This window comes from Centruroides sculpturatus, unplaced genomic scaffold (assembly GCF_000671375.1).
Source record: "Centruroides sculpturatus isolate CEXI.00-Female unplaced genomic scaffold, Cexi_2.0 scaffold109, whole genome shotgun sequence".
In the NCBI taxonomy this organism is placed as follows: domain Eukaryota; kingdom Metazoa; phylum Arthropoda; class Arachnida; order Scorpiones; family Buthidae; genus Centruroides; species Centruroides sculpturatus.
In genome coordinates, this window is record NW_019384440.1 from 1,061,843 (window position 1) to 1,077,629 (window position 15,787).

Below are 15,787 nucleotides of genomic sequence, written 5' to 3' on the forward strand. Positions count from 1 at the left end.
TCCTCACCCCCCTCGACCTTCAATAACTAAAATTTAATACCACCAATCCCCCCCTAAAACACAAACCCCCGAATGCATCCGTATACAGCAGAATATTAAGAACACTGAGTGTAAATCATATAAAAAAAACTCGTGTATATTAGGTGAGAGCAAGGTAAACATTTGACTTTCACTTACATTTACTAGGAATTTATCATTTTTAGATTGAGAACACGAGGTCTGACAAAGTAATGAACTGATAAAATAAAGAAAAGTGATGAAAAATTGCATTTTTTTTAGCCCATAAATTCGAAATTAATACATTATTTAAATTAAAATTAATGCATTATTCTAAAAGACAAAATTTTTTTGCTGACAAATCAAGTGTTAGATGAATAAGAACTTCACCTTGATCCTCGACCCTTAAACAAAAACGAAATGAATGTAAAGTGTCAAGCTGTCTTTCATATTTAACTTTTAAATGGAAATTTAAATAGAAGGAGTACACTTTGTAAAATTTTAATAAGAATAATCTAATTTAATCCAGTATATTTTATATTAATTTAATAGAAAATTAATGTTCTAACTAACCTCTGACTGATATTTAAAATAACCTGTCAGCTTGTAAATCGTTTGTCAACACCAACAAATTCAGTTAATTCTTTTATTTTCTTTAGTTTTTATGTTAAGGAATTAGCAAATTTCCTTCAACTGAAAGCCAATCCCGAAGAGAATGCAACGTGCAATTAAAGGCAATCACAGACATATTTTGTTAAAAAAATCATTGTATAAAATAACAATTTTAATGTAAATTATAAACTTTTAAAAAGAAAATCCTAATAGGATCGTTGAATTTCTGAATTCTTAAGCTTATTTTAAGGATATTCAATTCTCTAAGAAATTGAAAGCCATCATAACAAAATGAGATTCTTCAACGAATCGTTGAAGAATCTCAAGAATAAAAAAGTAATTCACTTTTATTATTTGTTTTTTAAATAATAAATTAACTTGAATATTAAAAATCGGTAGAAAAATTATTGAAACTTCCTTTTTCCTCTTGGCATTTTTGTAAATTCTGAGTGCTGAGATGAAATGAAGATTTGCGACAAAGAGGAGAGCATCCACAATTTTTGAAAAATTCAAAAAATTGTTTTATGATCTTCTTTTTACAAATAAAAATGACAAATAGAAAAAATCCGTGAAGACAATTTAAAAAGTCACTCACTAAATATAAATGACAATTTTTAAACATAATTGGGAAAAAATCGGTCATCCACACCAACCCCATTATCAGGAAGAGTTTGAAGTATAATTTAAATCTGAAAAAAAAAAGTAAAAATCAATTTTAGTTTTACAGAAAAGGAGTATAATACAGTAGAGTCTGTATAGTCCGTCACTCGACAGTCCGACAAGTCCAGAAATCCAACTGCAACTCACATAAAATTTTCGTGTTTTCGCTCGCTATATACAACACAAAGAGAGACAGGTATAGGTGTTATAGATAATTGTGATTAATACAATAAAGTAACCGGTGAATTAATTGTTATTTTTACTGTACAAAATCCAGTAATCCGACATATATCGGATCGTCGTGGTTGATGTCGGATTACTAGACGTGTCAAACTGTAGAGATATACTACTTCTATTGTTATAGAAGATAAAAAAAAAAAAATAAGGAACTTACTGAATATTATTTTCTCGAATTTGGAAAGTTTGCGTCATCTTATTTATCTGGACCAGACTCTTAATAGTAAGGACGAACATCACCAAATTCGACAAGAGTATAACACCAGTCGGAGCACTCATGAATATTCGAGCACCGACGAACCCATTAAACCAACAATTCCTCTTGCCAATTCCAGGATGAAATGCTTCTGGGACCAAGTTCGTATTCTGCACCACGATCAGAGGGATGCAAGTTAAAATGGTGGAAGTCCATGCATAGACGGAATATCTGAGATACTTCTTCGAATGCTTGGAGTTCGCAGATCCTGTGGAGGAACATATGGTCTTCCAAATGTCATAGGCCATGATATTCAACCAAAAAAAAGTAGCAATTAGCATGATGTAAGTTACAATTCCTATTGCAACGCACGCGGGGAGGGATAAAAACGGTTGCAGGTATACGTCGAGGAACACGAAGAAATACATGGATCCTAGACATCCGGAAAAGGACATCAAGATTTTTCCATGTAAAGTCTTTGATTCTGATACGATTATGTATACCATAATGGTGACGATAACGCATAATATCGACAGTATCATTGAAAATGTGACGATGGGTGCCATGATGGCATAAGACGAACATTTAATTGAAGACTTGTTGCTGATGTTCATAACTTCAGGTAATGCTGTTACTTTAATGATATCCATATTATTTTCAGTTCTGTATGAAAGGTTTTATCATACTTTTTATCTAATCAGCCGTGTGATACTGATTATCTGAAAAGGAAGGTAAAGTTTCATAATATATTCTCTGAAATTTGTAATTATTCCACGTTAAAATTATTAAGAAACACAAAGAGTATAGTAACTGTTAATAAACAGGAAGGATGTCACAGCAGAGGTGTTTGAACTGTTTAAACGTGTCTATAATTACAATTATTAAAACATGATTTTTAAGACACGAGAAGGTACAATATTTTATTAATTTCTGCATAAAAATATTAACTTGCCTTAATATTTAGTCAGAATTAACCACTAAAATACAATCGAACCTCTTATAACGTCCACCTCTGAACAACGGTCAGTTACCGTTACCATAAGTGGCCGTTGTTCAGAGGTTTGACTGTATTAGCAAATAGAGTACTGTTTAGCTATATATATATATATGATAACTGTTGTAATTATATTGGAGAAGATGAACTGAAAAAAACACAACTTACCTATTACTTTCAGTACAGGAAATGATGTAGAATGACCTTATACATCATACTTATACCTACATAACTCGTTTTCTTAATTCTTCCACGAAGCATTTTCCATTGTAGTAATATATTTTACTTATATTAAGAATAAATGAATGAAATATCGGATTTTGTGTGATGTCTTTTTCGTGTGTATTTGACGTGCACTCTAGAATGACCTTGTCTTTATAATATTGTATTTAAGCAGACAACGTCAAACTAAGTTTATCTTCCTATACATCGCTTTGTTTTCTGAAAAAAACTTTCATTTTATAACGTCATAAACCTGCTTGATACCCGTTCTTAAGACCTCTTAAGCGAGTGTGGACTAAATTAGGTATTGTAACCATCAATTATATATGCTAGAATTGCTCCAATGTAGTTATAATTTAACGGTAATAACTTTTAGTAGTGTTAACCCCTTCCTTTTCCTGACTTTAGTAAATGAAAGTGATTAAACTAGTATTGATCAATAATATTTAAAACATTAGCCATCATCCCTCACTACTTGGTCTCTTCATTTGTGAGCCAACAGAACAGAAAATCAGAAAAAATACAGTCATAATATGCCACTCAGTACATAATTAACAGTGTTACATGCAGAAGGGGTAGGTAATTTTATTATTTTTATCAATATAGTATCAGATAGATTGAAGGTAAGATGCTAGATAATGTCTCAGGCAACTACGAACACGTAAAACTTGTTATAGCCGTAAAAATATAAGAGAAACAATGAAATAGTAATAAAATTATCTCATAATGTTTAATAAATCGGCTTCTTTATTTCTGTTATTACATAGGAAGCTTTCACGAAAACAGCAAATTACCTGCAGTACACGTTATCAAAAATACATACAGTCGACCCCCTATAACACTGTTGATTATTCCGTTTTATATGAATTCCATGTTTTACGAGTCACTTAGATTTTACAAATATGTGAGCCATTCACAGCCCGGCAAACGTATTTGTAAAATCTAAGTGACTCGTACAACATGGAATTCATATAAAACGAAATATTCAACAGTGTTATAGGGGGGTCGACTGTGTATTTATCATTTAAACAGATAATATTAATATCTAAATATCGGTGACAGAGGTAGAAAAACTTTCTTTTCTTCCGCTGTATTCTTCCAAATTGCCACCAGTGTCCAGATGAAACGACGGTTTCTTGCATAAAGATGAGCAATTACGGTTTTTGCAAGAATCAAAAATCGGTTTAAGGATTTTCTTTTTGCAAATAAAAATCAGGAAGAGAAAAAGTCCGTGCAGAGAATTTAGAGTATCGGCCACCAGATATAAATGACAATTTTTAAACATAAAAGGGATGAAATCCGTCACCCAAACCAGTCCCATTACCAGGAAGAGTTTGAAGTATAATTTGAACCTGAAAAATAAATAAAAGGTGACGTTCGTGTTTAATAATTTATAAATAGAAATTTGGGAAATTAGTTTAAAAAGAACTTTTTTTTTTTTTTGCTCTGGAGAATTAGGTGTAGAAGAGGAGTCTTTTTCTTTTGAGGAATTAGGTGTAAAAGAAGATAAATTCAAAGAAATGACAAGAAAATTAAGGATAAAATACACTGTAGTATCTAAATTACAGCCCTGATTATTCATATTTATTTTAGAATTTTACTTACTGAATTTTATTCTGTCGAACTTGAAACTTCTGTGTCATATTATCTATCCGAACGAGAGTCTTTGTAGTAAGGATGAACATCACTATGTTGGTGAATAGTATAACACCAATTGGTGCACTCATATAAATTAAAGGAGCAGTGGATCCTCTAAACCAACAAATTCCGTCTCCTATTCCCGGGTGATATTCCTTAGAAACTAAATTCGTATTTTGCATGACAATCAGAGGGATGCAGGTAAGAATAGTCGAAGTCCAAGCGTAAGCGGAATACCTGAGATATTTCTTTGAATGCCTGGAATTTGTGGTTGTTGTGGTAGAGCTTACTGTCTTCCAAAGATCGTATGTCATGACGTTCAACCAATAAAATGTAGCTAAGAACATAATGTAAGTTACAGTTCCTATTGTAACGCATACGGAAATGGGCAAGTACGGTTGTAAGTATATGTCGAAGAGCAGAAGGAAATACATAATACCCAGACAACTCGAAAGGGATATCAAGATTTTTCCATGTAAAGTCTTCGATTCTGATATGATTATATACACAATAATGGTTATGATTATGCACAGTACTGATAAAATAATGGTGGTTGCGAGAATGGGTTGTATAATATCATATGTTGGACATGTATTTAAAGATGTTTTGTTAATAATGTTTGTAACTTCCGGTAAAGTAGTCTCGTTGCTGATATCCATCACCTCAAATAACACCGATTCGTTACTGATATTCGTATTACCTTTGATTGTTTATTGCACTTTAATCCACCTTTACGAGAAATTTCTTACGTGGCATCAGACACCTGCAGAAGGAAATTAAAGCTTTTTAATGTACTCTTCATACGATTACACTCTTAATTTTTTGAGTATAATCGTATGAAAATGCCATAAGTTTTATTCATACAATAATAATAATAATATCATATATAAGAAAAAATAATTACATGTAATTAAAAAGCATCTGATATATTTTAAAACTCTTCATTAATACAGAGAGCTTCCTATGGTATTCTCAATTAATAAATATTAAAATATACTCCTTTATTTTATTAAGTTAACTTACCTTCATATTTTAATGCGGATCTCTATTTATTATTAAAAGTTGAAATATCAAAGGGATGAAGTGTCTATTAATATATATATCATTTGATAAGGTTAGAATGAATGTTGTCAATTGTTTATCCCGCATGAGGGTAGATTCTTGTCAAATGTCACAATTGTCTACAACCTCATTTTCTAAAAATACTCGAATTTCGTCCAATTTTACTAATAAAATCAGCCAATTCGTAAATACAATACATATACACAGAATAAGAATAGATATTTATTGTGCAATAATTTGTTTATAATATGAATACAGGCCGTTTGAAGTGCGACTGGAGGACTGGATAAAATAGCACAGTAACACGGTGTGTAAAGAATAATAATAATTTTAAACCCGTTTAAAGAGCGTATTTTCTCAAATACAGAAAACAATAGAAAAGTTCTCGCAGTCTGGTATTATTAACGTGTTAGATAATTATTACAGATTCAAGAGTAACTGAAATTACATTTCACATCTTATAAAACAATTAAAATATTTAAGAAACAAACTTCTTACCTATTATTCACTTCCAAACTGGAAAGATGTCAAAAGACCTCTGCCGTGACCTTGCATTCTACTTAGAAAACACGTTACTACCAGGAAGTATTCACACACTTTTCCTTTTAATTTAAACACTGATACGAGGATGAAGAGAATGTACGAAACTTACTGACCCCTAATTCTCTCTAACCTAATTAGAAGTTGTTGATCACTTACTTGGCTAGAACTTACCTAATTTTTCCTATGTTTTTGTGTATTTACTATACCCTACTGGATATTATACACTTTCACATGCACCCTAGGTCCCAATAAATAGAAGAAATATAGCCTCAATAAATACGCCAAAGTATTTCGGAGGTGGAAGTCAAATACACACTGTATTTCTTCGTTAGAATGCTCATAAATTTGGGTCTTGGCGTAAATAATTAGAACACTGGCTTCAATTAAAATCTCAATTTTCTCAGAATTTGTTAGAATTTAATGCTTTTCTATACACTCCCCCCAGCAATTTGATGCACCATTTGACGTAGCCTTGTCTTGAGATGGTGACTTCCAATCACGTATTTACTCAACGTCACGCGATGTTTGTGAGAAACTACACTGTATTTAATGAACTAAATCCATTAGTTAATTTGTTGACAGATCCCTTTGAAAGATGGAAGAATGTAATGAGCATTCTTAGACTCAAAATGGCTGCCAAGTTGCCATTGTGGATGACCCGATTCCGTTGGACAAATAAAGACATTGCTTTCAAATTGTATACAATTTTATAACAATAATATTTAAGCTTCAACTTGATTCTAGAGTTTACATAGCATTGATAATATGGAACGATCCTGGGAATAAAAATAGCCACAATATTCTGTTGTGAATACAGCCATTGCTTGTAACAAAAGTTGGCAATCTTGACAATGTTTGTTATACTTTCTCTTCTATTCTTTTTATCTTGATTTTGATACAACGTTTGGGCAATGAGTTTAACGCCTGGTTTCTTCCTATAATGACTAAATTTTAAACATTTCAGGGGATAGAGAAATAGAGATGGTCACGTGTCATATTTCGAAAATGGGAGGGTTTTAATGAGGGTTTTATTTGTTACTACCATTTATAATCTTTTATAAAAGTTATCTCTTCTTTCAAAATTAAACGTTTTGACATTTTAAAATAATTAATAACATAAAACGACTTTTTTTTAAATAAAAAATCTCGTAACAGATGGCGCCACACACATTCTTGTTTTCCCAGTTATTATGAGATTTTATTTTAAAAATATCTTGTGTGGCGCCATCTTGTGTTATTATTATTAAATTCAAAAAAAGATTAATTTTCAGGTAGGGATAAGTTTTATAAACATAATAAATGCTAATAATAGGTAGAATCGTCATTAATGCCGACTTCTCTTTATCTCGACCTTTAATTGCTAAAAGTTATTATTATCAATGCCCCTTTTCTAAAGGCTATTGATGCCCCTTGCATTAAATTTTGACAGAAGGGACGGGTTTTATAAAGGAAAAATTCTTAATTATCCTTAAATCCGACCCTATTAGAGATACGACGCGACCCCTTTATCTCTCTACCCCTCGACCTTTAATTAACCACCGTTGCTTGGACCAATGGCAAATATTAACATAATGTCTTCAATTGTATTTATATTGTATTTTCACCAGTTCGTTTAAAAAAAAAACTACACTATACCAGTATAATTTGCTGATACATTAAAGACATTCTACTGTATACGGATAGCATTTAGTCCCCTCCCTTATGGCCTTCTCCTGTCATTTAAGAGCAAATACAGGATACTACATGTCTTCAGCCAGTTAGTGTCTGGCTATTTTTTTTATGTGTGTTTATTGTTTTCTCGTTGTAATTACTCAATCTTGTGTTGCGTAAAATTTAAATATATGGGATTATAATTGGGGAAGTGATGGATGCTTCAGACATTGTAAAAATCTGGCAAATCTCAAAAATGTTTCGTATAGTTATTTGTCAAATAATACCCAGGAATAATTTGGCGCTTAGATTAACCCCATAAAAGATTTAATAATTAAATTTTGAAGGTAGAATAAAATTAATTGTATTAACCAAATCTTGTATAATGGCTGATAAATACTTATATTTATTATATGTCTCTTCAAACGGTAGACTTTCTTTCAGCTCTAAGGTTAAGTATTCCTTTATTGTAAATTACATATGCATTTCAGGCTTGTATAGATATTTACTGTTTTTAAGGTTTGGAAATTATACTCATATACGATTTTTATTCATGTGTTTCGTTGATAATAATGTCATAGTCGATGTCATACAATTTTTATAAAATATTTTTAAAAAGTGTTACTCAACCATCTGAGGTATGGAAAAGAATTTAATGTTGGTTAATCTTTACACGGGAAAAAAATTTTTTGTAAATTGATTTTTGTTTTTTAAATTTTGTGTAGAATTACACTGAAGAGGGGCTCATACAAGCCTGAAATGCATATGTAATTTACAATAAAGGAATACTTAACCTTAGAGCTGAAAGAAAGTCTACCGTTTGTTAACCATTCGGATTGAAGAGACATATAATAAATATAATTGTATTAAATTAAATTACACAATGATTAATTTTATCAACAGATGGAGGTACAGTACACATGCCTTTAGTGCCGAGTTATCACACATTCAATTGTTTAATAGCCAAACAATCGCCCGATAAATATCGTAAAATTTCTCGTATTCACTTTATCAAGAATATTTTCCACGCTTTACTAATTGATTATATAAATATATATACTTTTTCCCTAATACAATCTTGAAATATTTAAGTACAGTAGACCCCTCTATAACACTGTTGATAATTCCGTTTTATATGAATTCCATGTTGTACGAGTCACTTAAATTTTACAAATACGTGAGCCGTTCACAGCCCGGCACACGTATTTTGTAAAATCTAAGTGACTCGTACAACACGGAATTCATATAACACGGAATTATCAAGAGTGTTATGGGGGTCGACCGTATTTCGCATCAGACAGGTTTTGAGGTTAGAGGAAATGTCATATAAAGTATCTCCAGTGGAAAAAATCGTGAGTGGGAAATTAAATCCCGTTTTTAAGTTAAAATGTCAAGAAGATAATAGTAAATTTTCTTTAAAATAGTTAATGGTAATGTTTATTCTTACTGAAATACTGTTTACAATGCGAATTTAATTGGAAAACATTTCCAGAAAGGTGAAGGAACCTTATTTATAATAATTTACATTCCTTTATCGTGTTGATTTTTCAATTATTTGTACAGAGGTTACGTTAATGAATACAGTAGAGTCTCTGTAATGCGACATACATCCGACTCGCGGGTATCGGATCACTTGATTTTTGTATATAAGTACGTACTGTACAGTAAAAACACACAGTAGTAACACGAAAATTTCATGTGCATCGCTCTGCAGTGAAATGTCTGATTACCAGACTTAGAGTGACAGACTATAGAGACTCTACTGCGCTTCGTATTAAATACATCGATTCTGGCAAATATACAAAGCTCAAGAATAAATAAACTGAAAAAAAAAAATTAAAATAGCTAATTACGTACATAAAATATAATTTAAATTATGAAAATTTTAGACATTTTCTCAAAAAATTTAAAGTTTTTTCACAATGAAAAGTCGAGAACAATTCCAATAAAATACCAGTCGACCCCCCTATAACACTGTTGATTATTCCGTTTTATATGAGTTCCATGTTGTACGAGTCACTTAGATTTTACATATACGTATTCTAGGCTCTGGACGGCTCAGGTATATGTAAAATCTAAGTGACTCGTACAACATGGAATTCATATAAAACGGAATATTCAACAGTGTTATAGGGGGGGTCGACTTGTATGCAAAACCACGATGCTTTGAGCCACGTATGTACAAGAGGATCGAGAATAAATTTACTACTATTATTATTATTTGCTAAATAATTTAAAGAAATGTCTAAATATCGGTGACGGAGGTAGAAAAACTTCCTTTACTTCCGCTGTATTCTTCCAAATTGCCAGTGTCCAGATGAAACGACGATTTCTTGCATAAAGATGCGCATCCACGGATTTTGCAGAAATCAAAAATGGGTTTCAGAATCTTCTTTTTGCAAATAAAAATCAGGAAGAGAAAAAGTCCGTGCAGGGCATTAAATGTGTCGGTTATCAGATAAATATGGCAGTTATCGAACATGGACGGGATGAAATCGGTCATCCACGACAGTCCCATTATTAAGAAGAGTTTTAAATATAATTTGAACCTGAAAAATAAATTTTAATTTACATTTGTAAAATTTATCTACACTAATTTTCTTTAATTAATTAAAAAGATCACTCGTATTAGAATTATAAATGATAGTACAGTTAATACGTATGTATTATATACCCCTGTATGTATGGATCTTAGTGTGGATATGGGGGCATGATTTTGCAATGAGATTTGTCTATTAGGGGCATTAATGGTATTAAATTTTGGCAGTTAAAGGTCAAGGTATTGAGAGATAGAGGAAGTAAATATGTCATATTTCGAATGGGGTGGGTCTTTGATGAAGATTTTACTGGTCATTAGCATTTATATTTTTTATTATAATTTCGATTACAATGCTAATAATAACTAATAATAAGATGATTTATAGAACTTTACTTACTGAATTTTATTCTGTCGAAGTTGAAACTTCTGTGTCATATTATCTATCTGTACGAGAGTCTTTGTGGTAAGGATGAACATCACTATGTTGGAGAACAGTATAATACCAATAGGAATACTCATATAAATTAAAGGAGCAGTATATCCCTTAAACCAACAGCTTACTTCTCCTATTCCTGGGTGATATTTTTCAGGAACCAAATTCGTATTTTGTACGATGATCATGGGTATACAGGTGATAATGGTGGAAGTCCAAGCGTAAGCAGAATACCTGAGATATTTCTTTGAATGCCTGGAATTTGTGGATGCTGTGGTGGAGCTTACTGTCTTCCAAAGATCGTAAGTCATGACGTTCAACCAATAAAATGTCGCTATGAACATAATGTAAGTTACAGTTCCCATTGTCACGCATAAGGTGATGGTTAGGTATGGTTGCAAGTACACTGCCAAGAAGAGGAGAGAATACATAGTTCCTAGACACGCGGACAAAGATATCAAGATTTTTCCATGTAAAGTCTTCGATTCTGATACTAGTATATACACAATAATGGTTATGATTAGACACACCACTGACAAAACGATGGCGGTTGCGATAATGGGTTGTATAATCTCGAGAGTTGGACATTTGTTTATTGAAGTTTCATTGTTGATTTTCGTAACTTCCGGTAATGTAGTTCCGTTGCTGATATCCACCACCTCAAATAACACTGCTTCGTTGCTGATATTCATGTTTACTTTGATGAATTATTACACTTTAATCCACCTTTACAAGGAATTTCTTACGTGGCATCAGACACCTGCAGAAGGAAATTAAAGCTTTTAAATATGCTGTTTAGACTGAAAATTTAATATTTTAGGAAATATTTTGTTAAATAACGTCATATCTCCTTGTTATTATGGAAGAAATAAGAAACTTTCTCCATAATGGAAACAATTGTGCAATTATCGAAAAGGTTAAACATTACTTTTCTAGGAAACTTCTAACTCCAGTTTTTAATACTTAATCGTTTCCTTGTGATAAAAATAAAACTAGAATTTTATACAATAGACTGTAAACCGTTTTCTATAAATAAATAAACAATACACCTATACAAATCGTAATAAATTCTCTTATAACTTCTGAAAGAAATCTGTAAAAGTCAGTCTTTTACAGTCTACAAGAGCGTAACGGACAGACTTTTCGAATAATCACATCAGAATACATCTCTGGTACAGACACAAATTAAAACTAAATATATTTACCATTATAAATAAAATTAAACAATTAATGCAATTATATAAAGAGCATTTATAATGTGTGAAGACTTACTATATTCAGTGCAGAAACCAGAAGATTGGGATTTTCTCTATAACGTCACACACAATTAGTGACACACCTCTTTACTGTTAGATGCCATTTAAGGAAATAAAAGGATAAACAATATTCGAAAAAAATTTCCCTGATTCAAAGAAATCAATCTTTGATGCCTCCTCTCGAAGATCCCGAATCACCTTTCTATTCCGTGTTAAGTAACACTACGTTATATTGTCTAGAAGTCGGCAATAGTCAGGGTAAACATTAAAAAAAAAAGTCACAATTACTACTAAAAATAAAAATTCCACACAGGAAATATAATGGTGAGAGAAACGTGTTTTACTCGTTGTTAGAATGTCGTTTAGATTATAAAAAAAAAACCCATTGTCTTGTTCGTATTTTTATGTACAGAATCGAAATAATAATGCATAGTTTATATAACATTGTGCTTCTTGCTTGCACAGATGATGCTTGAAACCTTGATTTTGTGACAATCCAGTTGTTACGCAACTTCAGGCACTTCAATAACAAATCCAACCAAAAATGAAGTTGGTTTTACACCCACGTTAATCAAATATACCAAATTCTTTGAGGTTCTTCAGGGTTTTATTTATTAGTTATGTCAGAAAACTTTTATTACGTAAAAGACTACTTAAATCAGTATTCAGAATAACTTGGTGAGGAATATATAATTAAATGGATCCTTGAAGAATTCGGGAAATTACTGTATATACATTGTTTAACTATTTCTTTTATGAAGTAAATTCACGTCATAGCAAGACGTTATAAAAGATAAGTAATTATTAACTATAATGGCTATTAAAAAGCGTTACTGTGTTAGAAAATTTTAGGGAATTTAACACGTGAAGAGATACAAATCAAGTGATGTATATGTTGCAGCTTGTATACTGTATGTTGTAGTAAATTTCGGGATGGTTACGTTTAAAATAATAATTTACAGTCTTGTTTGAAAGAAAATACACGTTTTTAAACCATGAAAACAATTTAAAAATAGCCATTACGCTATTAAATACTTCACGATGAATGAAGTGTAGCAATTGTGATTGATTGCACAATGCAGAATGAGTAATGAAAATTCAATTATTTGAGAAATGTGAGTATAAGAGATGAAGATTACATACTTAAATTGCAATTATTCTATTCAACAGGAAGAAAAGAATATAAGAAGAATTGATAATTGATAAATATATTTTTATTTTTTAGTATTTCTTTGATGTAGACATTCGAGAAGGATGCTGCAAAATTCCTTCTTTAATTTCATTATCTGTCTTTATTCTAATGTGGATTTAGTTTCACTTCTTGTTGAAAGTTTAAATATTAATTAAATAATGAGAAAAGGAACAAAGTAGACATCATTACATATAGGTCTAGTAAGTGTTAGAGAGGAAGAGAGAATGTTTTCAATTGTTTATCCCGCATAAGGGCTGGTACGTGTCAAATGTCACAACTGTCTACAGCCTCATTTCGTAGAAATATTCCAATCTTCGCTCCAATATTCACCAGAAATTACGTGATAAATGTCTTTTAATGCCTGTTCCCATGTTGTTTCATCACTAAACTTACTCGTATTTAGAGACTCTTAAGGGAAGAGGAAAATCGTTGCAAATCAAAACCGAATCCTAATCTACTCTTTTTTTTTTTCTTACAGCGATTCTCTAATTAAAATTATACTTAAATTCTCAAACTAACTGGCTTTTTGAGCTTCGTAATTGTTTTCGATAAGCATAAATAAGGCAGTAACGCAAACAGGATACGGTGCGTGGTAAAAGATTCGAACCCTTCAAGGACGAAAAACGAACATTTTATCTAGCTAATTGGCCGATAATTGAAAATATAAAGTGAAAGAGTTAAGGAAATAAACACGAGCAAACTTACATTCGTCTGACAACTTCCCTTCATAAATAATCGNTTTAATTTATTTAATTTAAAATATATGCTTTCCACCTCAAATTAGCAGTGGCTTGCCCCTGTACATCATACTTTTCCTTTAACAATAGAGTCGTGCAGGTCATCTACGTAACTCCTTTCAGGAGAAAAGTTTTGTATTGAAACAACGTAACTTCCAGTTTGTACCTAAAGCTTTTATATAATCGGTTAATCGGGCCTCCTGGCCCTACGTTTTTCGTATCTGTCTCAACTTTCATGTATATAACACCGTTCTCGAGATTAAGAAAAGACAGACGGACGGACGGACAACAGTGCGAATTTATAGGTATACAATTTTTTCAAATTGCAGCCCAAAAGTAATAAAACTTTTTTAAAGCTAAAATTCTTTTCTTAGAAAAAAAATTGAAATTTTATATAGTTTCTTCAACAAATTTTACAAATACACATTTAGTAGCTCGTTATTAATACAACCAACAATAACACTGCCAGAAAAAAAATTGAAATTTTCTCTAGTTTCTTCAACAAATTTTACAAATACACATTTAGTAGCTCGTTATTAATACAACCAACAATAACACTGCCAGAAAACATCCCAATTAACTGTTGCTCCTAGTCAAAAGGACAATCGGTTATTGTAGATCCTGTTGTAAAGAGAATACGTAGATAATTACAATCTAAATAAACGGTTATTGCTTGTTTGTATGGAATAAAAATAGCAATAACTAAGTAGATATTGAGAAGTGAGCCCCAAAAGTAGGCACGTTTATAACAGGAAGATCGCATTAGTAGGAGTTTCGCGACGATCTAACACAGTGCAATACATTGCAGCAATACAAATACAGAAAAAAAATTATATTTTACTTCTTAAAATATTTAGGTAACGAAGAAAATAAAGCACAACTTACCTATTTTCCACACTCAAACCGGAAAGATTTCAAATGCCTTCTGTGACGACCTCACATTCTACTGACAAAACACGTTTTGACACTTCCAAGAAGTAGTCGTGAGCTTTTTTTATATAATTTAAATAATAATGTGAGGGTTCAGAGGACGAATAGAATTTATTAAACACTCGAAAGATACATTTTCCATCGCCCAATTGGAATTTAGTACGACGTTAAACACTTTTAATTACATAAATAATTTAACAATTATAAGCCATCCACATACACTTTAAAATTCAGTAGAGAAAATGGTGTGTGTGCTACAGTCTAAATAGTTAATTATTTGAAAAATATTAATGAAAATAATAAAGAGATTCTTAACAGAAAGACTAATTTGATGAAGTTTTGTATAAGAGTATTGATTTTCTATGGAAATGATAAATGAATTCCACATAGAGGTGAAACAACTGACCATTAAAATTTTAGTACCTGGAAGAATTTAAGGTCGAGGTTTCTGCACGTGTCCTTCACTAGTCTGATAGTTGTATCAGGTCATTGCTTGGAGACCTTGAAGTTGTGTAGCTTGTGTTTATTAATTGTATCTGTGTATTTTTCTTCCTATTTAAAGAATTCTACCATAGCAAATGCCATAGAAAAAGCCTGAAATAGCTACCATCCTAATTAGCTATTTCAGGCATTTTTGTACAAAAAATATTGTCAAATCTGAAGAATAATTGAACACTTTCTAATACCTTTATATTCTTATATGATAAATTATATGGAATCAATGTTTTTCAAATTTTGAATGTCTTTCTGAATGAAACTTCTAAATTTAGTTTCATAAATTTTCTGTATAAAATACAAATTTAAGCTGTTTTAATACTTTCTATATAGGCTAATTCATTAAAATTAATTTTAATATTTCATAATATAGATTAACAGGTGATCTTCCAGT

At 31.3% G+C, this 15,787-nt stretch overlaps 3 protein-coding genes across 3 annotated transcripts; all 3 read right to left on the reverse strand.

Moving 5' to 3' along the window:
- Window positions 1–83: 83 nt before the first annotated feature.
- Window positions 84–3,746, reverse strand: LOC111620142 (probable G-protein coupled receptor Mth-like 3). The gene is made up of 2 exons (XM_023362008.1): window positions 1,664–3,746; window positions 84–1,298 (listed from the first exon to the last, which is right to left on the reverse strand). The coding sequence occupies exons 1-2, from the start codon at window positions 2,350–2,352 to the stop codon at window positions 995–997; spliced, it is 993 nt and encodes a 330-aa protein (XP_023217776.1). The 5' UTR covers window positions 2,353–3,746; the 3' UTR covers window positions 84–994.
- Window positions 3,747–3,904: 158 nt separating this feature from the next.
- LOC111620141 (G-protein coupled receptor Mth-like) lies at window positions 3,905–6,190 on the reverse strand. The gene is made up of 3 exons (XM_023362007.1): window positions 6,117–6,190; window positions 4,524–5,319; window positions 3,905–4,270 (listed from the first exon to the last, which is right to left on the reverse strand). The coding sequence occupies exons 2-3, from the start codon at window positions 5,213–5,215 to the stop codon at window positions 3,964–3,966; spliced, it is 999 nt and encodes a 332-aa protein (XP_023217775.1). The 5' UTR covers window positions 5,216–5,319; window positions 6,117–6,190; the 3' UTR covers window positions 3,905–3,963.
- Window positions 6,191–9,923: 3,733 nt separating this feature from the next.
- LOC111620140 (G-protein coupled receptor Mth2-like) lies at window positions 9,924–15,018 on the reverse strand. Its single transcript, XM_023362006.1, has 3 exons — window positions 14,854–15,018; window positions 10,748–11,543; window positions 9,924–10,360 (listed from the first exon to the last, which is right to left on the reverse strand). Exons 2-3 carry the CDS (start codon window positions 11,473–11,475, stop codon window positions 10,057–10,059), a joined length of 1,032 nt encoding a protein of 343 aa, XP_023217774.1. The 5' UTR covers window positions 11,476–11,543; window positions 14,854–15,018; the 3' UTR covers window positions 9,924–10,056.
- Between the last annotated feature and the right edge of the window lie 769 nt (window positions 15,019–15,787).